Source organism: Halictus rubicundus, chromosome 1, assembly GCF_050948215.1.
Source record: "Halictus rubicundus isolate RS-2024b chromosome 1, iyHalRubi1_principal, whole genome shotgun sequence".
NCBI lineage: Eukaryota > Metazoa > Arthropoda > Insecta > Hymenoptera > Halictidae > Halictus > Halictus rubicundus.
Genome location: NC_135149.1, coordinates 24690759 through 24716104, shown reverse-complemented (window position 1 = coordinate 24716104; position 25346 = coordinate 24690759). Strand labels below are relative to the sequence as shown.

The 25346-nt window shown below is 41.8% G+C and overlaps 1 protein-coding gene across 1 annotated transcript; it reads right to left on the bottom strand.

Annotated features, from left to right (window-relative positions):
* Positions 1-24122: 24122 nt before the first annotated feature.
* Positions 24123-24620, bottom strand: LOC143360233 (uncharacterized). Its single transcript, XM_076798939.1, has one exon. It carries the CDS (start codon positions 24618-24620, stop codon positions 24123-24125), a length of 498 nt encoding a protein of 165 aa, XP_076655054.1.
* Between the last annotated feature and the right edge of the window lie 726 nt (positions 24621-25346).

Genomic DNA, 25346 nt, shown 5'->3' with positions numbered 1-25346 from the left:
CTCGATACTCGTGGCCGTTCGTTACTCATCCGTGTAAGATCGTTAGGAAAGGGTTATCCGGTGTCCATTCACTGTGTTATCTCCGGCTGGACGGATGCGAGAGGATCCAGGAACGGTGAACAGCTCTTTTTTCTTCTTGTTCTTTCTTTTTTTTTTTTTTTTGTCGCATCCTTCTGTAGACCACGCAGAGGTCCTGGCCACCTCTCTCCTTTTCCACGACGATCACTTTGCTCACGCGGCACCTGACTAGTCGGTGTAACGTTAGCCCCGACAACTTTTCGGATTAAGCAGTCACCGTTCCCTCGAAGCCTCCGGCACACGGAGGACCACGACGGAAGTGCCACTCATTTGGAAATGACTCGTTCACGAACTCATTTGCTCGTCACCGGGCCGATTCCGAGCAAATGTTTGCTCAAGGTGATGCCCGAGCGCGACTCGCTTCAATTAAACGTCTCTTGCAGCGGATCGCCTCCTCGCCGTACATTCCGCTTGCGTTTCCGCGATGAGAAAGAAATTATTAACCCTTTGCACTCGGCGCTGTTTTCAATCTAAAGCTAGATTTTTCTTCCGTCTTAGAATATTTTCATTTTATTCATACGAAACTGATCCGATTTCTACATGTAATATTGAAATGTTTAGTGATCTATTAAATACAAATTTTGTAATGTAACAAATATTTTGTAACATTTTTTGTAATTTCTTTGAAATAATGCCGCAACAATTTCTAGTGGTGCTTCAGAGTCACCACTCGAGTGCAAAGGGTTAATTAATCAATGTTTAGGGGCTCGACTGCGGTTTCTGGGTCTGCGAGCCACCTCGTCAAAATATCCGCTGATTTATTTTCTGATTGTGCGCCTGTGTGTAATTTTGTTGAGTTAACAATTCACGAAACAGTTGCAAACATTATAAAAGTGTCTGATTTTTATGCCAACGTAGGAGATCAAAAGATGCTTTGAATAACAGATTCAGATTAGTTCGGATAGTAGAGGTTCCGCTCTATCGTCGATTAAACGAGTAAATACGGTCGGAATTGTGTCGTGTTTGGGATCATTTTAATCGGGGAGACATCACGAATGTGTTGACAAAAGCTTCGTACATAAATAATTGAAGGTGGCCAAGTTGTGTCACTAAATTGGTATATTGTCTCTGTTCTTGTCCGAGTTTGGTGCTAACGACAAGGTATAACGGTTTGTACACCATCGATAGCGTTTAGTATATGACTAACATTTGGAAGTTTTTCGTGTACGTCACGGTATTTTCGATGGTGTTCGATGGGACGAGCCGTAATTAAACGAAAATTTGCGAACACGGTGCTGTTTCCTCGCCGAAAGAGTCGCACGGTGTAAAAAAGTGGCGTCGTGTTGGTCCCGTGCTCGTTACAAGACACCTTGTCGGACAATAAAACTCACGGAAGGTTTTATCGATGGCCTAACAGTGGCAACGCATTTCTCAAAGAAAGCAGGTCACGGCTCGGAGCTACTCGTAAATTCGATCAATTTCTCTCTCGTTATGCAGCCGCGTAATCGGCGTGATCGGAGGGCGCACAGCCTCGATTAACGCCCGAGATCGTTTCCCCGTAAGAAGTAATTATCGCGTAATTATTCGTCGCCGCTGGTAAACGAGACGCGCGCGCGCGCGCTCGCGCACGCACGCTCGCTCGCTCGTTCTCGATAGCTCCCCGCGGGCTTTTCATTCTTTGAATGACAATTATTGTCGTTCGCTGAGAAAACGACTGCTCGGAAGACGCTTTCAGTGTCCGGTAATTGCATTGACGCTATAAATCATCGCTTGTCACACGATTCATCACACGGCTACCGATGCCAACTGTTCGCATGGGAGGTCCGGCCGATCCACTTGTTCTGCGGTGTTTCTTTTTTCCTTTTTTCTTTGTCTCGAAACGTAGGCGCTAGAAGCGTCGAACGCCTCTCTGTGCCTTTTCTGTGTTTACGGGTAATTACAATGTCGTGTGCCGGGCATCGACTCTTCTTATTTAGATGATCGAGGTGTCAGGCGACTCGAATAAGAAAATGATCGAGGAGCCACTATACTGTCGGTTGCTACTGCTAATTATATACTGTGAAAGTTGCCAGTGGTCCGATTCCTCTGACGTTCTTTACGTTCTGGTATAAAACTTTGGAAAAAAAGAACAATCTTCTCAAAAGTCTGTAAAAATGTAAATGTGTGGAGCACGTACAAGTGCTTCTATATAATTGATAGGAAAAATTATTTGATTACTATTAAGTTTAGTTTAAAACCGTCTGATGCTATTGCAGTCTTTACTCGATGACACAACATGGGTCTACCCAGGGATATACATATATCGGCTAGGAGATACAGTGATTTCTCCAAATATGTCGCCAGGCCTGGATGATAAACGTCGCGGAATTATCCTCATTACCGCGGGGTATACTTCGTGAGGGGCCACGAAGCTCGAGCGGCCACGGAGTGTAAACATAACAGGGCTCGGGTATGTCTCCTGCACGATACATGACTCTAGCAAGACCCGTGTTGTTGACATATATCGAGAATTCACTGCACTATTGTTTGACACACTGCCGAACATAGAAGATTACAACGAAGCTACTTGGCCCCTCACGGGGTATACCCCGCGGCGGTGGGGAGAGTTCTGGGACTTTTATCGGCTGGATATTCGGGACATATATCGAGTAAAGACTGTAATTGCTTTTTTAAAATTGATGAGAATGAAACTGCAATTCGGAGAAGCATTCTATTAGCACATATTATGTTTCTTCCAAATATTTCATTTCTTAAATACGACACTGATAAATACGCGTATTTTACAGTTCGAATACAGCGACAAATAGCTGCAAGATGGATTTTATTAAACAAATGAAATATTAGATTCTTGAAAAGTTGTTCCTTCTTGTACGTGGTGGCTAATAACTGCAAAGTAGATTTTTGAAGACGATACTTTCAAAATTGTTTTTTTTTTTTCGTACGTGGCGACTAACAGCTGCAAGGCCGATTTTCATGAATAAATGAAAGAAAAAAGGAATTCTTGGGAAGTTGTCTCTTCGTAAACAATTTGAGGAAAAATAATGGAAACATTCGATTCTTGCGTGTCTCTTCAAGCATGATGAATGACGAGTAATAATTGCAAAGTGGACTTTCATAAATGGAGAAAATATTGGTTTCGTGCGAAGTCGTTTCTCGGTATCGATCAAACCGTTCCCGAGAAAGTGGATTTGGAAACTTCCTACGATCGAATATTTTCCAGCTCGCTGTCGTCAATTTCGTGACAGGACAGGGCTCCCGTTGGTGATTAATAGTTGCACGACACTTTTTTCCGAGCTATGCAGCATTAATCAAGCAGCGGCGGCGTGCAGCAACCGCGTTACCCAGTTGTCAAAGTTTTCATCCTGTCACGGGAGAGTCCTACCGCGGTCCTCCCCTGTAATTTCAGCTATTTTGTATGCAGGCTTGACTATACTTTTCAACGGAACCCGCGGTTCGAAGTGTCGCAGATAAGAATCGGCATTCTCCCATGCTCCGTACAGTAGCAATTATTAATAAACGACAAACGACGTCGGCGAGAATACGCTCTTTCGCTTTTGCCGGCGCGCGGCGCGGCGTACACGCTTGTTTATACTTCGACACCGATCAAAAAAGCTTTACTTTCAAGCCGTTACGTGAATCGGAGAGAAATTTTGTTGTCGCAGTCATGATCGTTCGATTATACGGCGGGTAATCATGGGGCCTAAATTGTTTCTCGCTCGCCTCGCTCAGTTCTACAAGATGTAACGCTAAAGATGCTGCCCGTCAAATGTCGCGACAGGTAGCGCTAAATGGGAGACGCTCGCTTGTGCCGTGTTCGGAAGTTGTTCGGTAGTAATGGTTGCGGCGAGTGACACGATCAATATTTTTTTCAGACGCCAACCATTAATCCTGATGCGATCGACCTTGTAACTTGATGGCCGGATCACATGTAACGTGTACCGAACCGTGTACCTACAGGGTGCACTCTGCAACTAGGCCAAAGCAGTTTTTACACGGTAGCGGGTAGACAGAAATGTTATTAGCAACAATTGTGCATAGAAACTTCGATCTCTTAGAAATTAGTGTGATTAAATACAAAGGAAATTATTTTCTTTGATTAACGACAATTTTGTTTGGACAACGATCCGAAGCATGAGGCGAGAATACTACCGGAATATTTGTTATGCAATACTATACAAAAATGTCCCAAAAATGTGGTATTTTTTTTGAAAGGGGCGATTCTTGAGGTCATTTGAAGGAACTTTTCCCTTTGCGAAAATGTTCCCCGCGGCTTCGTTCAGGAGTTATTAACGAAAAACACGGACCAATCAGAGCGCGGGTACAGCAGAGCGTGCCGTTGGCATTGGCCGAGCCGGAATCCGGCCACAGTAGCCGCGCTCTGATTGGTTCGTGTTTTTCAGTAATAACTCCTTAACGAAGCCGCGGAGATCATTTTCGCAAAGGAAAAAGTTACTCTAAATGACCTCAGGAACCCCCCCCCCCCCTTCAAGGAAGTATTTTTCGGACACCCTGTATACTGTACGATACTTAGATAATCAATGGGACGAATTATACCAGAGAATAAAAAAAAAGTAAATACAAAAAAGAAAATATTGTTAATTTGCTCAATCGGTTACATGTAGTTTTTAAACAAAACGAGTCGTAAATTCTCATAAATTATATATGGAAAAATTATTTACTTTTCATAAAGTGTCTGGATGTGAAGCGTGTATGATGTGAAAATGTCCACTTTTTGTATAGAAATAAATTTTCGTATAAAAAGATAAACGTTATTGTCAGACAGAAATTATTTCTGTATTTTCACAAACAGACACTTGAATCGCGCCGTCTTGTATGAAGCCGTAAGTGCAGAAATAGTGATATTAATGGGAGTAACTGTGATATAAATTTTTGAAAGCAGAAATGCGAAGAAAAAAAAGACTCGGGTTGAAAGGGTTTAATCGAGTACAATATCGCTCCGGCGACAAAAAGGCCCCGGCACAAGAGCGACCCGTCGTTTTCGGGATTTTATTGAAAACGATTCGCCGTGTAATAACGCTACCGGGCATCTTAAAACACCTTGCGGCGCGGTGAGTCGGAGCATCGACAATGTCGACAGCAATTATCGATCTCGGACCGTGTCGCCGGTTGTGCGGCCTCCGGAAGGCTTGGTTAAGTGGTTAACATACCTTCGAACGGTTCAAAAATAAGAGAAACCCAACAATCGTTCCCCAAATGCTAAAATTGCGTTTCGCTCTTTTTCGTTAAGATGCTGCCTGGCGTTACGTAGATCTGTACGTTCAAAACACGTACTAAATATTTACTCAATATTTTTCTATTCAAAATGGTATATGTTCTAAATCAACCGTATCAAATGGAAGTCAGATGAAAATGTATTTCTCGTTCCAATCAGTTCAGGAAGTGAAAGATAAAGTAACAACATTCTGAAACTCCCCTAATGCCGCCAGAATTTCTCTTTTTGTTCATCCATTTTTAGTAATGCACCTTGGTGCAGGAAAGGTGGGGACTAACCCCTTCCGCTGAACATGTTAACCCTTTGCACTCGAAGCTGTTATAACTCCAAAACGAAACATTTCTTCCGACCTAGAATATTTCCCTCCTATATATACAATATTTCTCATGTTATACACACTGGTACAATACTGAAATATTCAGTAATTTATTAAATACAAACAAATTTAATAATGTAAAAAATATTTTGAATAAAGATACAGCAATTTTTAGTGGCGCCTTACAGTCGCCATTCGAGTGCTAAGTGTGAATAATATCCTTTAAAAAGCAATAAAATTCCAACTTATCGGTGTACGGTCGGGAATAAAAGAAACACAAATTTTCAGTTTCTGGGAAATTGTGAAGCTCGAGGATGTGAAATAAATCGTACCTAGGACAATTAGAGAGTAGTAAGAAAAAGAGGTGGTAGTTTTTGGAATGGTTCAAGTGGGAGTGACGTTAATAAACATTGGTACACGAGCGTGACCGTTAGCGGGCCACGCCTAATGGCCCGATAAGTGGTATGACCGAGTCCGTGTGTTCTAAGAAGGGTGGCGGTGGAAAGTATCATCAGGCCTCGGTAGGCAAAAAAGAATGAGGAGCACGGGGAATCGTTTCGATTCAAGGATACGCGTGTATATATATATATATTCCGGGCTAGGTCGATTCCCTAATCCGTGGCGGGAGCGATCGCCGGAGACAGCGACAGGAAAGACAGTGGCGAATCTGAGCAGGGCCGGCCACGTGGACGCACGTGGTGATGCCGGACGAAACTTTCTCGACTGCGAGAAGCTCCCTGGCTCCACGGCTTCTCCTCGGGCCCGTCCTCGTGGGAACTCGAGACAGATGCGTCGCGCGTGAGAATCTCGGGCAGATGCGGACTTACGCACCTTCTCTCTCAAGTGCGCCACGCACTGTCTTGCGTATTTATAAGAAGCCCGTGTAGGTGTACGTGTACGACATGCCGATTCGAGTATTATACGCTCGACCGCTTTACCACTTCTCTCCCCAATTTTTCCTTCTCTCGTTCCTCTTTCGAGCTGATTCCTTCTTCTACCCCCCTGCCCCCTGTCATCGTTACTCGACAAGCACCGCCCTTCTTCGACGTTCGCGATGCTCATCTATCCGAGCCGACCGCTCCTCGTAATTGTGATCTAGGCATCGCGCCGAGGCGTGTGCACGGAACGTGTACGGAACGTGTACGGAACGTGGCTCTTTTCTTCGTGTTGCCTTTTCTTGCGCCGCACAGTGCTGTGCTCGGACTCCTACGGGAGCCGGCAGGGAATTAATAACCTCTAACCTAATCCGTTCTTCGCCTAACACTCCTAATACTTTTTTCAAAGATGGCAAGGGGGTGCGTCGAACAAAACAAATTTTATTTTGTTAAATAAAATTCAAATGATCCTTATTCCGGATTAACCCTTAGCACTCGAATGGCGACTGTAACGCGCCACTAAAAATTGTTGTGTCATTATTAAGAATATTTTTTATATTATTAAATTTGTTTGTATTCAATAAATGACTAAAAACTTCAGTATTGCACGAGTAAATTGCACCATTTTCGTATGTATAACATGAAAAAAATATCGATAGAAGGGAGATATTCTAGGTCGGAAGAAATGTTTCGTTTTGGAGTTAAAATAGCTTCGAGTGCAAAGGGTTAAATACGAAAATTTTTGCTAATTTCTACGACTGCCAATACTTTTTTCAAAGATGGCAAGAGGGTGCGCCGAGCAAATCACATATAATTTTGTTAAATAAAATTCAAATGATCCTTATTCCTGATGAAATACGAAAATTTTTGCTAATTTTTTTATTAATACTTATTGTAGATTAAGTGCGAAACAGTGAAAACGTTTGAAGAATTCGAAAATACTGTTGCACCGTTTTCAACTGTATGCAATTATTAAAAGAGGAAGTCTGGATGGCTCCCGCACCTTGTAATTAATACAGGCTATTTGGGATTAAAATTCGCAGTGATAATTATTAGTCGAGAACAGGATTGAACAATTATTATACAGGGTGTCTCACGTAAGTGTGACCCCCTAAAGATCTTTAATTTTGATAAAGTCAAAAATGTTTTATGTGTAATTTGAATGGTGTCAAGTAGTCAGTATCCCGCAGAGGTTTTTGTTTTGTGAATGTTGTTCTTTCTCGCAGTTTTCAAGGTCATTGATGGTTTTTTTTAATAACTACATATACTTCGTGTTGCATCGCGTAGGTCATAAAAAAATACATTCAAGTATGCACTGTGACATGACCTTGAACTTAAAAACTTAAAAAACATAAACTCTTTAAAAAACAACCTTTGCGGTGTACTGACTACCCGATATCTTTCAAATTACACATAAACATTAATGAAAAACATTAAACATTAAAATATTCTGGGGGGTCGCACTGTATAAAGATTTTCGCATTCACCGTTTAAGTGTTAAAAACATTTTACGGAGTATTGTATATTTTATCTGTAATGTAATAATAGCACCTTCGTCACAGTACCCGTGACAATGAAAATTGAAAAATTCCAACAGACACTGTCAGTTTGACAGTGATTTGGTTCCTCCAGGGCCCGCTTCAGAATATGCGTGTGTCATGCGCGTGTGGAGAGCGTGCCCATTGTATGCCCTCATCGTTCGCGTCGGATTAGGGGTGGGTCGTTTAGGTTGTGCTCGAGAAGAAGATATCTTATGACAATTTTCATCCGATACAAAGACAGTATACACCTTTCCTCGTTCGATCCCTTTAGTTCACGCCTCGCAATATCGAGCAAGCGGCGTGCGCGCGATTCAAATGATCGCCAAGACAACTCGAGGTAATGGTACTTTCACAATTCTCGGTTATAAATTACTTCGTTATGGTCCATTGTTGCAACAATCAGTTTATATTCGATTTGTCGTATTAATATATCAAGTTGCTCGTAAAAGTCGTCGGTACACTATCCGGTGATTTATTTGTCTTCGGCTCGTTTCAATTATCCTCGTGGGAAATTCGAACACCTCGGCCCTTAACAGTTAATGGCAACATTTATGGCATTTCCTTAACTCAAATTTATTTATTTTTAACGTTTCTCTCTCGACTAACAGTCGGGGTGAAAAAATAGGATGAAATGTATATGCAAACGAGTTACTTCCGACTAACCCGCATTTACAACATGAAACAAGCTCCACCGGAATGCAAATGTTGCAGAGTATTGATAAGTATAAAAGGTTCGGTACAGTTGAACCAGTTCTTCTGTTTATCATGAAAAATTTCCTGTTTTTTGAAAATAAAATGAAAAAGCAAACTTTGCTGCTTTACCACTCGCAAAATCATTTTGATGTGTAGCGTGGTTTCTTTTCGATTATATGAAATCAGTGCCACATTTGGTCCGAATATCCCCACCCATGTACATATATGGTACTGTATATGGTACGTAAGAATAATTGTACCGTTCCGTAATTGTTCTAAATGGGTTAGTAGAACCAGTGTCGCCAGATGAGGGGAGCGAGCACGAATCGAGGGGAATACAGTTACCCTCTCTCTGCACCGGAATATGCAAGACAGAGACGGAACGCGTCACGTGACCGGAAACGTGGGGAATAGCGCGGTAGAAGGGGAAGTTAGAGTGGGGGAACAAGTCTTGATCTGGCGACACCGCTCGCAACCAGTGTCGCCAGTTGAGGGGAGGGAGCACTAATCGAGGGGAATACAATTACCCTCTCTCTGCTAGCACTGGAATATGCAAGACAGAGACGGAACGCGTCACGTGACCGGGGAATAGCGCGGTAGAGGGGGAAGTTAGAGTGGGGGAACAAGCCTTGATCCGGCAACTCTGAGTAGACCTATGGGAATATATTTGAGTGACGTAATTTCGTAACAAGTTCACAAGCTAGAAAGGAGGAACACCGTGTTGAACATCAGTTCAGCTTCGGTCGGAATAGTCTGCGCGGAGCATGAGCTAAATGAGGTTGTCCGCAGTGATTTAAAATTCAGCAACGCCTGTTTATTGGCCTGTCACTGCACGTTAGTCCTCGTTGGCCCTCTCAGGTTCCGTCTGCTGAAGATCTTTGGAGCCTCCTTACGACTTCTCGGGCGTTTTATGGTCGGCTACCGCGCTATTATGATGTCTGGCCGAGCAGAATGGGATCAGATGTGGCGCGCCGTTGCCTATCTCCAGGGGTGCTTATGTTCGCAGTGCGCTCTCTCGGATGGCCGGGACCGTTTTATAGTAAACGGGCCGGGCAGCGCCAGGACAATCGGGGAGCCACCGGTAATCAAGATTTGCATAGGGCAAAAACGCGCGGCCAACAGGTTGCGGAATTCGTCTTTTATTTCACGGGCGATTTATCAGTTTACTGACGTCTTCCCCTTCGTTTTTACTTCAACACTATTTTTATTGGCAACGCTCGCTCGATCGTAAATCGAACAACGATTGTCTTACGTTAACAGAGGAATTCGCCTTGTAATTAGGCTGAGAGTTTTTTATTCCGTGGATAATTTTAGCTGTTTACGGTAGCGTGTTATTTGTTTCTTCTAGCAAACAAATTTATATGCCACGAATGGGGATGATTTCCCTCTTGGTCCATACATTTTCTTTTCGAATAAATGAAATTGCGTTTGCAAGTACTATCTGCAATAAAGTTTAACACAACAGAACAACCAAGCACTAATAACAGCAAAATTGCATTTGTTTCGATTTCGTTCCAGTTTTGTTTGAATGTCTACTTCGATTGCGAAGTTTACTAAAACATTTTCTCATGGAAAAACATTTATAATTTCAATATTTCTAAAAGAAAAAATTAGTAGCAAGACATTTTAATTTAAGTTAAATACTGCATAAATGCTGCCCATGGACTTGCATATTTTTGTCCTCGATTCTACCACTTCGCAGGCAAGATCATTTGAACAAATTTTGTAAGATGTTCAAACGAAAGAAGAGAACGATATAAATGTTTTCCGAGCAGCTTGTTTTCGAATACACTATATCGGTCGATGAAGCGTTAGGCAACGCGACACGCGCAAGAAAAGATGTATTAAAAGCGTAGCAGACCGGGTCACGGTTTTAACGCTCCGAATGTTTATTTTATCTGTCTAGGATGTCAGCTGCGCCGATCTTTTCGCGAGGCCTACATCGGTTTCGTTCTCCTGCTTTTCTCGCCGTGTCTTCGGCCACGTACGATAAGATTCGTCATGACTTTCTTGCAATTATGAATGCGATATAGGACAACGTCATTACCGGGTTACATGCATTGCTACGCTGGTTGCTCGCTGGGGTTGTCAGATATCGTTTCAAGATTATTCTTGAACTTTCTCGTTATCGCGAACGCTCTTCCCGTTCATTAAAAACCGCTGACGTGCGGACTACGCGAGCGATTCGAAAGACGGACTACACGCGGTGTTTATTATGAGATGTTTATTAAGTAAAAGGCGATGAAGATAATTTATGCCTTTAAAGGCGCGCGCAATTAAGCATTAATATCGCAAGAAGATAAATTGTTTTAAGTAGGAAATGTAACGGAGCGTCCATCAATCTCCATGAAGGAAATCGTAAAATTTCTTTAACGCAGTTTTATGTAACTGCTGCGATCGTTTTCGATAAACGGCGGTGAGAAATTAATTATATCGCGGTATACGCTTATCCAGGTGATTCTGCGTTTTTTAATCAACTGAAGTATAAACTGTTACATTTGAATTGGTAATATAATAGATAATTTTTACATTGGTCTGCGGATCTGCATGCAGTTTCCCATTTTCACGGTTTATTATTTAAAAAAATGAATTCAGGGGAAATATCTTTCGTTGATTAGAAGATTTATTGTTAGAAGACTAAGGGTGATATTACATAATATAAATTACAAAAGCTTTCTTGTATTTCATAAATTTACAGGCGCCATAAATACATCTAGATCCACAGTCTAGTGTTTATCGTTCTGTAAAATGATTATGAAATTTTGTTACAATATATCTAGCGAATTTTTCAATTTTCTAATTTGAGTTTGTAACGTGAAACTGAACAAATTTCAAGCACCGTGTAGTTACAGGTATAAAGTAAATATTTTTTAGTTCCACTCGCATTTCAATGTTAAAGTCCTACAGATGGTTTAGAGGTAGTAAATAACGGAACAGTTAATATGAAAATGAACGTCAGTGTTATTAATTTTCATTTATAAAACCGTATATTGCAGCTAATAAAGTACATACGTTTATATAAATTTCACATTTCGAGACGTTTAATTTCCTAAAATATGTTGAAGTATGCACAGTTCGTAGCATAATTATATTCTGTAGAGTACTTTATCGAACGAACTACTGTAGTGTAAAATATTTTACCGTGACGTAAATTTGTTTTACTATCTTCCGAGTAATTTCTCGCCGATGGTCCGGTTCGGGCATTTAACGCGGCACAAAGCGTGACGTAAATTATTACGGTTCTCGAGCCTCGAAAGAAAGATGCTGCGGCTTATCCTGTGAAGAAACACTATAATAGTCATCTCCTCCGGAGTCTCCCGTCGGGCTGTCAAATTTTTTCCCCCCGTCTAACGTTTCCTCGAGACACCGTGAATTAATTGTATGCGCTACACCAGCGAGAAATAAATCCACGTTTTACGACGGAAAAAGGGGAGGGATATTCTCGCGTTTCCGTTATTTCTTCCCGTCATTGCTGCCGGAGTTACACTTCGACGACTTCTGCGCGCAATGGTGGAAACCAGTAAATCTACCTCATTAAAAATTTATCTCACAAGCATACAAAAATGAAGTAGACACTTACGGTTGTAAATCGTCCGACAAATAAATATTTTCTGCGCGCGTTACATTGGTACACGTGCGTCCCAAAAACGTTGGAAACCTTCGCGTTCCACGAATGAAAACGTGTTTCAAAAAATTGTATAATTGTTATACGGTCGACTGAAAGGTTGCAATATAAACTTCACATTGTGATAAATTAAACATTGACGCCAGCCCATGGAGACAAACATCGTTTTCAGCTATTTTTTAAACTTTTCGCGACGTAAGAGTAGGTTCGTCATTCGGGGGTTAAAGAAATTGCAAGAGAAAAAAAAAAAAAATAACGATTCTTGAGAATGGGGAACCAGAAATGACCGGTTTTATATTTTACAATTATTGAAGCTATAAAAATTCATTTATGTAAAGTAGTGGAGTAAATTTCCTTGCCCAAGCATTTGTAATGTTGAGAATACGGGTTGCCATTTATGTAAGGCAATATTTACCGGATACTGTTGACGCTTGGTAGGTTTGGTGTTAAATTGTTGTCGAAAGGCGAGCAATTACGTAAAGTCCGGCAGCGTAATAATCGCGCGTACTCGTGGGCTCGGGAGCGAGCCTAGGTGCCTAGGAGCTTAGGCTCGGGTGAGTCACGGGCGCTGTACGGCCGGCGTCTGGCCGCGCGATTCGTTAAGAAAGTGGCAAGAAATCACAGGAAACGAGGATCGGTAGCGGTGAAGTGGCAAAAGGAGCCGAGGTACGTCAGGGCACGCCGGGTACAGTCCGGCACGGATACGCTCGCGGTACGAAGCGGGCACGTGACGCGAGCACCGATTAGTCCTGCGCGCCGAGCAATATGGAATAAAAGCGATAGCAGCCACGAGCGACTGCCTCTTTTTGCAAACCGTTCGAGCGCTAGATTTATACGGCGGCTTTCTTGTCGCGGCACGGCCAAGCCTCGATGGAATTCGAGCCGCGGCTCCGCGCTCGACACGGAATAACACGGCGCTCTCCTACCGTTTCGATCGGACCCGCTATATTTCCGCGCGATTCAGGGGCCCCCTTCTCCTGCAACGGCAGTGAAAACATTTTTAATCATTTTTTCCAGAATTCGCAATACGGGACTAGATCTTTTGAGGATCTAGACAGCAGTGGCGGTACTGCATCACCCTCTATTTCCGATAACATTTAACCCCTTGTGACGAATATTGTCACCCAAACGTAAACATCACGAGTCGACTGAAAATCGGGCCAAACGTAAACATCACGAGTCAGACTCGCGGAATGATTGACAAATATTAGGGGGACCCATAAGTGATCAATTATTTTGAAATCTATGTGAAACGTAACGAACAATGTCTGTGGTTCCACCGGAAGATTTCGATTGGTTCGGATAATCGAGGTTCTACTGTACCGTGAATTGAAAATCGAAGTATGCATCGAATTGTGTCGTGTTTGGGCTCATTTCAATCGGGAAAACGTCGCGGATATGCTGGTAATGGTTTCATAGAGAAAACATTTGAAAAAAAGAAAAGGTTTGACACTGAATTAATGATAGTGTACCGTGCACGGTAAAAGTGACATTTCGCTCCAGAATTTTTCTATACATGTCGGGATATTATTTTAGCTAGTTTCTAATCAAATTGGAGGGATCGAGATGAAACCTGGTGGCTGTTATGAGGGATGGGGAAGGACCTGAGATATATTAGGGGGGCCCATAAGTGATCAATTATTTTGAAATCTATGTGAAACGTAACGAACAATGCCTGTGGAAATGATGTTCCACCGGAAGATTTCGATTGGTTCGGATAATCGAGGTTCTACTGTACCGTGAATTGAAAATGGAAGTATGCATCGAATTGCGTCGTGTTCGGGCTCATTTCAATCGGGAAAACGTCGCGGATATGCTGGTAATGGTTTCATAGAGAAAACATTTGAAAAAAAGAAAAGGTTTGACACTGAATTAATGACAGTGTACCGTGCACGGTAAAAGTGACATTTCGCTGCAGAATTTTTCTATACATGTCGGGATATTATTTTAGCTAGTTTCTAATCAAATTGGAGGGATCGAGATGAAACCTGGTGGCTGTTATGAGGGATGGGGAAGGACCTGAGATATATTAGGGGTGCCCATAAGTGATCAATTATTTTGAAATCTATGTGAAACGTAACGAACAATGCCTGTGGAAATGATGTTCCACCGGAAGATTTCGATTGGTTCGGATAATCGAGGTTCTACTGTACCGTGAATTGAAAATGGAAGTATGCATCGAATTGTGTCGTGTTTGGGCTCATTTCAATCGGGAAAACGTCGCGGATATGCTGGTAAAGGTTTCATAGAGAAAACATTTGAAAAAAAGAAAAGGTTTGACACTGAATTAATGATAGTGTACCGTGCACGGTAAAAGTGACATTTCGCTCCAGAATTTTTCTATATACATGTCGGGATATTATTTTAGCTAGTTTCTAATCAAATTGGAGGGATCGAGATGAAACTTGGTGGCTGTTATGAGGGATGGGGAAGGACCTGAGATATATTAGGGGGACAGATAACTAATCAATTATTTTGAAATCTAAAACGAACTTTGTAGTAAATTCAAGTTTTTATTTCTTAATTCATTATATAATCTCCATCATTATCGAGGACTGTTTGCCATCTTTCCTGCAAATTTTCAATCCCCCTCTTATAGAAATCCAGGGTTTATGAAGCAAAATATGACTCAAGGTGCCTCCTTACATCCTCTACAGAAGTGAATGTTTTATTTTTTAACACTAGGTTTACGGAGCATTAAAAGTGAGTATTTTACATTACTTTAAAAAAATAAGAAGACTGTGTCTATCCAAGTTTTCAGCCATTTTTAAATAATACATACCAAAGGAAATAAGTTTGTTGAGTAATTCCACGTAGATGGATCTTCACAATCTCAATAATCGTAAATTCAAAATATTATTTTTATAAATATTAAATTCAAAATATTAAATAATATTATTTTTTTTATTATTATTTTCGTCATTTTGACGAGTCCCGTAAACCTAGTGTTAAATAATGCTTCAGAGAGCTGAAAAGATGATAGTCAGAGGGAGCAATATCCGGTGAGTACGGGGGGTGCGGTAAAACTTCCCATTGCAATTCTTTGATTTTTTCCTGAGTGAGTTTCGCTGTACGGGGCCGGGAATTGTCAATTTGCAGTATTACACCTTTTCTGAGGACTAAAGATGCCCTCTTTTTCAATAGTTCTGAATACAGCCGTTGTAATTGCTGACAATACAACTCAGCAGTAACTGTTTCTCCAGGTTTCAACAACTCAAAGTGAATTATGCCACGACAGTCCCACCAAAGGCACAGTAACACCTTTCTAAGTGATAAGCTAGGTTTCGGGGTTGATATTGCGGTTTGATTTGCAGAAAGCCATTGCTTCGAACGCTTTATGTTATCACAAAGAATCCACTTTTCAACTCCGGGTAACGATTCTGCTAAGAAATGGATCTCTACGAAATCTGGATAGCAATCAAGTGCAAATTGATCGACGAATATTCTCGTTGGTCCCAGATAATTGACGCGGTGCACATATTCCTTGCCTGTATGCCTTTCCCATTTCGTGTAGGCGCCTTTGTATAGTTGACCATGTGGACCCAAGGCTTCTCGATAATTCTTGTATACTTAATTCTGGATTAGAGATTTTAGGGTGTCATTATCAAATTCAACTGGTCGTCGACTTCGAGGCCTGTCAGAGAGATCATAATCACCAGCAGCAAACCTTCTGAACCAACGTTGACACTTGTTGACCTTCAATACATCTCCATAAACATCGTAAATTTTCTTCGTTGTTACCGTTGCATGAAATCCCGCATGAAAATGAAAAAGTATGCAATAACGCGTGGATATTTAGACCGTTTGTTTCTGGCAGAGCTGAATTGAAATTACGAAGAAATTGCACACGGAACTGGTGCAATTCCGCGGGCCGCGTGCAACTCCAGGGGCATTCGCTTTGCGTATCAATCGCGGCTATCAATCCTAATAGCGTCCCGATCGACGGTCGTCATAGGGAAATCAGTTCCAGCCGAGCAACCGGTAGAAACGCGCGCACGCAAGCACGCACGCACGCTCGCACGCACGCGCGCGACCTCGCGAATCAAGTCTCGACTCGGCTCGACTCGATCCGATTCGTGTTGAGCCCCGTAGGTGTGTATACCTGACACGCAGGCACACACGGCACACGTGACACGCGTGCGTACATAGCCGCTTACATCGCGTGAGCACGTGTACGCTGGTATTTATACGGCGTTCTCTCGGGGCCGTGGGAATGAGCGGGCACACCGCGACCGTTCTGGCACGAGCGCCGCGACGAGCGTCGACTTTCGCGAAAGCGGAATCGGAGAGGGACAGAAAAGCCAGTCGATTACCGTTCCGCAGCGTGTCACGCCTCGCCAGGTAAGGCCTACCTGGTAGGCAACCGCGCGCGCCACGCAGCCGCGCCGCGCCATGCCCGCACCATGCCCGCGCCGAGAGCCGATTCCGTACACCGTGACACGTGCTTTTCCTCCAGCCGTAAATCGCCCGGAGAAACGTTACCGAGAAAGTACCACGGACCGAAAGAATCCGTTTCTTGTTAACCGACTCGTGTAAATCCGTTTCGCGTTTTAACCGGATACCGCTTGCCAACCGGATAACCGGATGTTGCGCGCTTTTGGTCATTGATTGGCACGATGCTGCACGGTTCGTACCGTTGGTATCGCGTTCGCAGGGTAAACTAGCCTGATAAAACACCTCTGCTTCGCTCCGATACAGAACTCTTGAATTTGTTGTAGTCACGCCGTTTGGGAACCAGGCATTTGTTAGGGTGCCTGTTCACTTGAGAGTAAAACTGTCGCGTGCTGCTCTCGAGAGTCAAACTCGTCAGTGTTTTATTTTGCACGAAAGGTATAGCACTCTCCAATAGCATTTGAGAAATGACGAATTTCACTCTCGAGAGTAACTCGCAACGCTTTTGCAGCGATTTCTTTATATTTGTCGCGAAGGCCTGGATGAGAAACGTCGCGGAATTATCCCCACTACCGCGGCGTATAGCCGTGTGTAAACATAACACATATGTTAGAAATCATTTCCAGAATGGCAAGTGTATTTTCATAAATACTGTTGTATAGTGCGCGCAATGAGTTGCATGTGTATCCTGTAGCTGTTAGGTGCAGAAATTAGTTCATGGCTTCTTATTTAATTGGTGTTATGGATTATTTCAAATTAAGTCCTTCAAATGCTTTCGAAAAGCATGGTGAAACCTTTTTGGCTGGCGTTCCTATAAAATGTTCAAAATTGTTCTTATCGGAAAACCATCGAGCTGTTATTTTTTACTTATCGGTTTAAGATATTCGTAGGCACGTTATACTGTTCTCAGTTCTTATCAAACTAATCCTCTTCCAATTCCAACACCGATGTACCTCCGAAACTTTGATTTTCGATAACTATGCGATTTCATATGCACTTGGGAAGTAAGTTCAAACGACAATGTTGAACGTTTTTCGATAAGGGTGGATTTTACTGATAAGATAGCTGCTTTGTAGGCACCGGCATTAGATGTTTGCTTCGAATTTTGTTTGACCAGTACCATAAGGGTACATTGTTATGGTTTGCATAAGAATTTCAATGGTCTCCACTGTTTAAAACTCAAATACTCTTGATTTTTGCTTACAACCCTAATCGTCGATAATAGATCAAATTGTATACAAAAATAGTTCGTAATAGATCAAATTTAATAATTGCTTTTACAAGACGATAATTTTTTAGTGAAAATGTCAATTTTTGTTTAAACCAATTCTGCATCTTTTTCCACAAAATTAGGTTCAGTTACTTCATAATGTCCTCAGGAATGCAACACTATTTTTTCATTTTAAACAAGTACAACGTGCGCAACTCGGTCACCGTGGACGCGCCAAAAATATCGCTGTAGATGATAACGATCACACTTCTTGGAAAGAAAATGTGTTCTGCTTTCACGTGTGTATAGCAACGTGCCATAAAAATTGAAAGGTAATGCAGCTGACAGTCCTTGCAAGAAAAAAAAAAAAAATTAACATGACTTCATTTACAACGGGTTACACGGAGCTATCGCGCGCAACGTATCGATTCTTTCAAGTGGCAATACATTTGGTCAAATTTTCTACAAAATATTGCTCCCACTCGCGGTTTCGAAAAAGAAAGTGTATCTTTAAACGATAGCACTTACGATCGCTTTAGGCATTAATGGAAGTTCTGTGCAACAGGGCCGTCGCGTCGGTAGCGGAGGTCGTGGTGAAAGTGTTTTAAAGAAGCGCGAACATATTCCGTCAATCGACTTCTTGTCGTGGGAACTGCATCTCGAGAATAAGTTCTTAGTTCTTTTATAAGTTCTTATAAGTTCTTACACTGTAGCTGGTTATCTGATACATTGTCGGTACACGCCGGCTCAAATTTCTTTAATTCCTACAGGGAGGAAATTTCAACTGGGAATTTTCAAACCGGAAGTTTCCACGCTACGAGCTGCATTTATGAAATTACTTGAAAGTAATTTTCTCCAGAGGCTATATATCGGCTGCGACAAAATAGAATTTTATTTCGGTTTAAAGGAAAGTAAATACTATTAAGTGCCCGGGGTAATCACGTGACTTTTTAATTAATAATTTCCATTCACAGCCTTCAGCCACTGACTTAAGATCCGTCTTGATCTTGATCCGACGGGTTCTTAAGTCTCTGACTAAACTTGTCACAATTTTTGCTCTGTATTATCGATATTATGAATTCTGATGCCAGAAACGTGCCTCAAGTTTTTGGTTTTATTTTACAGAGAATCAAGAGAAAATATAGCTCAATTTGTAGCTGGAGATATTTTCTAGTGTGGTATAGTATTTTATACTATATTACATTATATAGTATATAATGTGGTATATACAATGGCATAAAAATGCTTGGATTCCACGGCATGCGCATCGTCAATTTTTGGCCTACTTCTATTACCAAATATCTGCATAATCTCGGCAGCTCCTGACCAGCGCGCACTAGATCGAACCTTCCTCTTTCGAATGAGCCCTTTACCAGCGACAAAATATTCTCATATAAGGGCGAAAAGTTGAGGCGCGTAAAACCATTTTTCGCCTATTTCTGTCGGTAACGTGGTCGCTCTACCTTATCGCGAATCTACGAAGAAGAATTTTATTTCGGTTCAAGTGAGATGGATAACATATTTATTAGACTTTGTTCTGAATCTTCACCGGGGGACTGACTCGTTCGCATGAACTATTGCTCGAGAATTCGAAGACTCGTTTTCTCATTACCGAGTGTTTGTGACCTCCCCAATTTCCATTCCGGATCGAAGATGCTTTTGAAAGTGTTTCGAGTCGCGTCGGTACTTTCGAGAGAGCAGCCGCCACACGTGTTCGGCTCGGCGGTTTTAAAAGTGCATCGACGAAGAATCGATCCACGTCGAGCAACTAATTTCTCGCCCGGAGTCCGTAATCATCCCAATTAGTCGAAGAAAAGGTCTCACGGCGTTGCGACAGAGCGGCTTTCCGATCGATTTGCTCGTTCGCCCGGGGATTCGGAACGGGAGGGAAAAGAAACGAGCGGCCCAGTTACGCAGCGCCGTGTAATGAATTAATTTCATCGCTGGAAATGCTGTCGATTAAGCCTGATCGCCGTTCGTAAAAAAAAAAAGAGGACCCCGGTTTTATAATTGATACATTTCATATGGCTATCCTGTTTACTTCCGTTAAACATACACATCCAACGTTTGCAACAAGGTGGAAGTGTGGCATGCTTGTTTCCGCTTAATGAGATGCGATAATGGGGTTCGACGAAATTTTTCTGGAAGTGATTTCGACCAGCTGTGCTTCCGTAATTGTTGGAAAGTGTGTCTTTTCGTTTGCGGAAATTTTTGTCTCTTTTTGTTCAGCAATTTTGGCTTCCATAAGGAGACTGTTTTGCAATATAATCCTTTTAGCAGTACATATGAGACGGGAAAGCATTGCCTTAATTTTTTTTTAATTTGTTGCATTATTATCTTGTAGCAGTAAGTATTATAATATTTTCTAGGATCAATTGTTGATATCATTTTATTTGTAAGGAACTTCAATTGGTGAAAAATTAACAGTGCGTAATCTTAGCTGTTCCTATAAACAGTAATTATAATCTGCGACCTCTAAGTATCTTTTATTTAATTGTAGATTCGTAAATATATTTTTATGTAACGATTAATATGTAAATGGTCATAATCTGTGCGTAGTATAAATTGTGTCACAGTTCCAATACCTTTTACATCCTCAATGAGATGAATTTTTGTATTTTTAAATATTGTTTTCAATAGTACTATATTTGGAATTGTATATATGGTATTTTGTATGCATAGTAGTAAGGCAAAGGGGTATATGGTCTCACAATTTTGTTATTAAAAATGTATTACGTCATAATGGAGGTTTGCGTGTGTGGAGAATCTCGTATAGCAAAAAATATAATAATAATATAAAACATTAGTATAAAATTAATTTTTGTTGTAATTATTTATACATCATATCTGTAATTTTATTAATTTGTAGAATATTTTAAGTGATAAAAATGTAACTCTCACATATGCACAGTAGACATTTGTTTTACAATTGAACATATTTAGAATGTTGTATAAATTTAATGGAAATATTTTGTACTGTTTCATAATGTTTATGTACTTATGAGGTTCAGGTGGTCTGCGTCTTTGAGTCATGCATCCAACGCTATGTTTCCTTCGGCGTCCGCTGCTCGTGTTCCTAATACAATGTTGCAAGGAGGGTTGCCTACCCTTCAGGCTCCCGTCGCTTTCTGCCTTCTGCTGGACGATATTTCGATAGTCGAACAATTACCGAAAGAATCATTGTAATGTTTATCGACACAACATTATTAATATATTTTACATATCACTGAATGAAAATAAAATTAATTTAATAGTTTAGATAAAAGAAAGTTTGAATTTTACAAATATGGAAATTGAAAATCACTTCTTTCGATTGCTTAGAAAGTAATACTATTTTTTGAAATTTAGAAAATTCAGTCGTAATGCAGTTCTATCCAATATTTGTTTTATAATTTTCTTCTTGGAACAACACTCTCTCGAAATTTTAAATATGCATATCAATTGACTGTGTTGTTAATCCCCTTTTCCGACAGTGTAAGTTTACAATTTGTTTGTTTATATTTTTAGTAACACAATTTTAGTAAAATATAATTCTCCTAGTAAGGAATATTTAGTAAACAATGTGGTTACTTCCAAATAAAATATTACCATATGCTCATTTTTGATATTCAAATAAAATGGATAATAATAATAATATTAATTAAAGTGTTTCAATGTAACCATGATTCTCAAATTGTACTCAAACTGCACTCAGTGTGTTTTGATTCTCAAAATATTTGTTAGTTATAAAATATTTCAGGACAAGCTAAATTTAAGAATTAAAAGAAATTATACGATATCAGTCCACCTGATAACGCAGATGACCCGAGCTCTGTATAACAATAGCCAATTTGTGGCTTTATAATTTTTGTTATTCTAATTCTCGGCAAAGCTTTTGCACCTTTAATCCTATTGAGGGGGGCATTCAATTCACCATTTGCTCAGGCGCTTATGGTCGGTTGACCGTTAAATGAACTGAAAATGGGGATAACCCTATCGGTGAGCTATCCCCAAATTATTCACCCCACATATTATTGTCCTATTATCTAAAGCAGGAGTATCGTGCGCGCCACAATCTTTCGTTATTTTTCGAACCGTAGGGGCGGCTACCCCCAACCGACCATGGAAAATCATGTGAATTCAGTCACCCTACCTACCTTGACGGACATGTGCTTGTCGCATATGGGTAACACGTGTGCGCATTCACTACCTACCTACTACCCTTCATTCTAACAACGGAGCATAGTCAATCGTACAATGTACACTTTTCACTAAATTAAACCACTCATTTAATTGTTACGTTGCACCTGCTGTTAGCATCGTTATAAATAAATCAACCGGCTGATTTCTCAACTATGAACTGCTCTACAAGTGTGACGTACGGTGAATAACATTTATAATAAAAATTTTGTCACAATCGACGTATAAATAAAACATAGTTTATACTAATGTCGATACCAAATTTCACCACTTGTTTAATTGTTATGCCGCATTTACTGTTAACATTGTTTCAAATAAATTAACCTGTCAAACGCATATTTTCAACTATGAACAGGTCTAAACGTGCAAATAAAATTTACGTAACAAACATACGGTTGCAATCAACGTAAGTACAGTTTATACTAATTTAAGTATAAATGAAAGAATTATTGGTGACATTAAAAACAAAATGGAATCACGAAGATTAATAAAAACAATGGGCTGTGCGTTTTGAACAGCAAAACGATTCAACGTTTATTGAAAAATACTGCAAGGAAATTCAATTGATACCAACCTTGTTTTACATACAAATATAATTTAATATTTATTAATACAAGACGAATATATTTATTCAGATTGAACGTATTTGTCTACATTTACCTCGACATTTCGATAAAAATGTCACTTTCAACATTCGATTTCGAAATTTTTACGATGTTGACGAACGAGCTGTAATTAGTTAATTTAAAGTTACATAAGAAACCTGTTCTCCCGTGAATTGCTGGAGTCCCTGCGTGAAGTAGGTATACATATAAACATTTTTCGGTTTTCTACACAACATTTGTGTAAACGTTGTTAACGAGATTTGTCGGAAGGGCGGTAAACTGTCAATCGATATTATTTTCTCGGCAAAAGGAGAAGCTGCAACTCTTCCACGCGTGTTAGGGGTGCTTTCCGGTTAGGGCGACCGTTGCGGGAAATCGGCGTATCGTGGGAAAAATTCGAAACTCCGAGTTTCCCATCATTTCGACCGGGAATGTGTTGGCCAAACTTTCTCCGAATTCGAAAGCGTTGCGGGACAAAACTTTTTCCGGGCCCGGTGAAACCGAGGTTCTCGCGAGATTTCGTGAATCTTTTTCTCGACGCGTTCAAAAGGGGGCTGAAAGGACCCCTAAGGCTTTCTCGAACCAGTCCCAGGTATGAATAGATCTTTTTTCAAACGCTAAAACCCCCAAGCTACTTTCGAAAACGCGGTATGCGAAAGGCTAACGATTTTCGAACGCTGCAGGTGAATTGTAAACGATTTTCTCGAAACGAATACGACTCTTTTCCAAAACGAAATTCAACCGATTCTATGGAGACGCTTCGTTACAACTAAGGTCTTAAACACTAACAAGGGTAAGGTGTGCGAATGACGAAACAGGTGGAATTGGGTTACCAAGTAAATTTATTTTCTTAACAAATTGGAAGACAGTAGGAAGTTGCGTCGGCGCATACCGACGGCATTAAAGCCGATATCACAATGTATACGTTAATTAATAATTAACCTAGTAGGTACAAATATCACAATTGCGACCGACATTGCGTAGCGTCGCAATATTAAAAAAAAAGAAAAAGATCAGAAAAATATATTTTTAAAGTTATCGAGCTCCGTATGGAACGATCTAAAAATACTCGACAATTTCGTGTTCTCGATGAGCAACGGGTCAGTCAGATCGTAAAAACTAAAATCTATTTATCACAGTTTCGAAACAATCTTATCTAAAGGCAGTCTGGCAGAGCGAGAATCTGCTGCGTATCCTCGGGGCCAAACTTTTTCTTCGTCGACTGGTTGACACAGTCTTGGCCCCCCCTTCCCCCGGAAGCTTCTGTTTCCTCGTCGAATCTTCGTCGTGTCAAGGCACGACGAGGGAATTCTGCTAGCTGGCTCTCTTCAAGGAAGTTGTAGGGGTGACCCCCCCCCCCTCTCCTGTTCTCTGTGACTCGAAGTCTCCGCGTGAGGTAGATGACGTTTCGTCGCGTCCCGGCAGGGTTGTTTGTTCACGCGACTTGCATCTCGGGCGTTTGGTGTTGCGAGAACGCGCGCTCTTTGTAGCACAGATCACTATCGGCCATGCTCAAGGTTGTCCAGTAGAAGTCCCCGGCGTGGGTGTGGGCGAAATGCACGGGCACGTAGCACTGACCCGGCACAACCGGCACCACCGTCATTTGCCCGTCAAGGCAGACAGTGATGGCAGCACCCTCTTCGGCGTCTTCGAGTTCCGCGAGCAGTCTTCTCTCGAGGGCCTCGTTCGCGTTGTTCTGGTTGTCGACCTCCTCGGTGAAGACCTCCGCCTGCGGCACCGCTTTCTGCTCCTTGCATTTGCCGGATTTCCCGGTTGTTGTCTTCTTCTTGAGGAGCCTGAGGATCGGCTTGAGAGCACGCCTGAGCCGCATGCTGCTCGCCTTGCTGCTCTTGCCGGACATCTTCAGGTTGTACAGGTTGTCGTTCAGCTCGTTCTCGTACTCGAACACGTGGCTCATCGTGGTGGCGGCCATGTTTGCTCTGCTTGTCCTTTTCGCTGATATACTTCTCGACGACGACGACAGACGCACACTGAACCGGTTTTAAAGGAGCGTTGCACGAGACGACCGGCGGTGTACACACGGTTGTCGGTTATGAATCGACCACAACGTTCGTCGTTAACTCGATTCACGAATATAAGCGTCCTCTTGCAAGAGATGCTACTTCTGTGGCTGCTTCTGATTGCTGGCTTCCGATCGAGAGAGAAATCTCGGGGAGCGAGCGGGAAGAGTACCGTGTAGGTAGACTTTCCAGAAGGATGCTTTGGAACGAAGCGCTAGTGAGCGAATGGTGCCTTAAACCAGCAACCCCGGACCTTATATAGGCCCGGCCGAGCAGGACGGGGTGACAGAGTGGGGAAGGCAGGTGCACTCTGGCTGTGGGAACTTGGAGAATTCGGAGCTTCCCACGTCAGGATCCACGCCGACCATCTGCCGCTTTTCTCCCCCCTCTGATACCCTCCGACACTAATCCAACCTACCACCCCGACCTGCACAGAGTTCTTACACCCCCACCCCCGCGATCACCCCCTCGCTCGTAGAACCGAGCTCTCTTTCGAGGTGGATCCTTCCTTTCCTAAGGCTCTCTCTCTCTCTCTCTCTCTCTTTCTCTTCTCCTTTTCTCTCCTCTTCGGTTTCCAGAGAAGAGAAGCCAGGGGTCTCTTTCGCGACCCAGCACCGTGATCAAAAGGGTGGATGTTC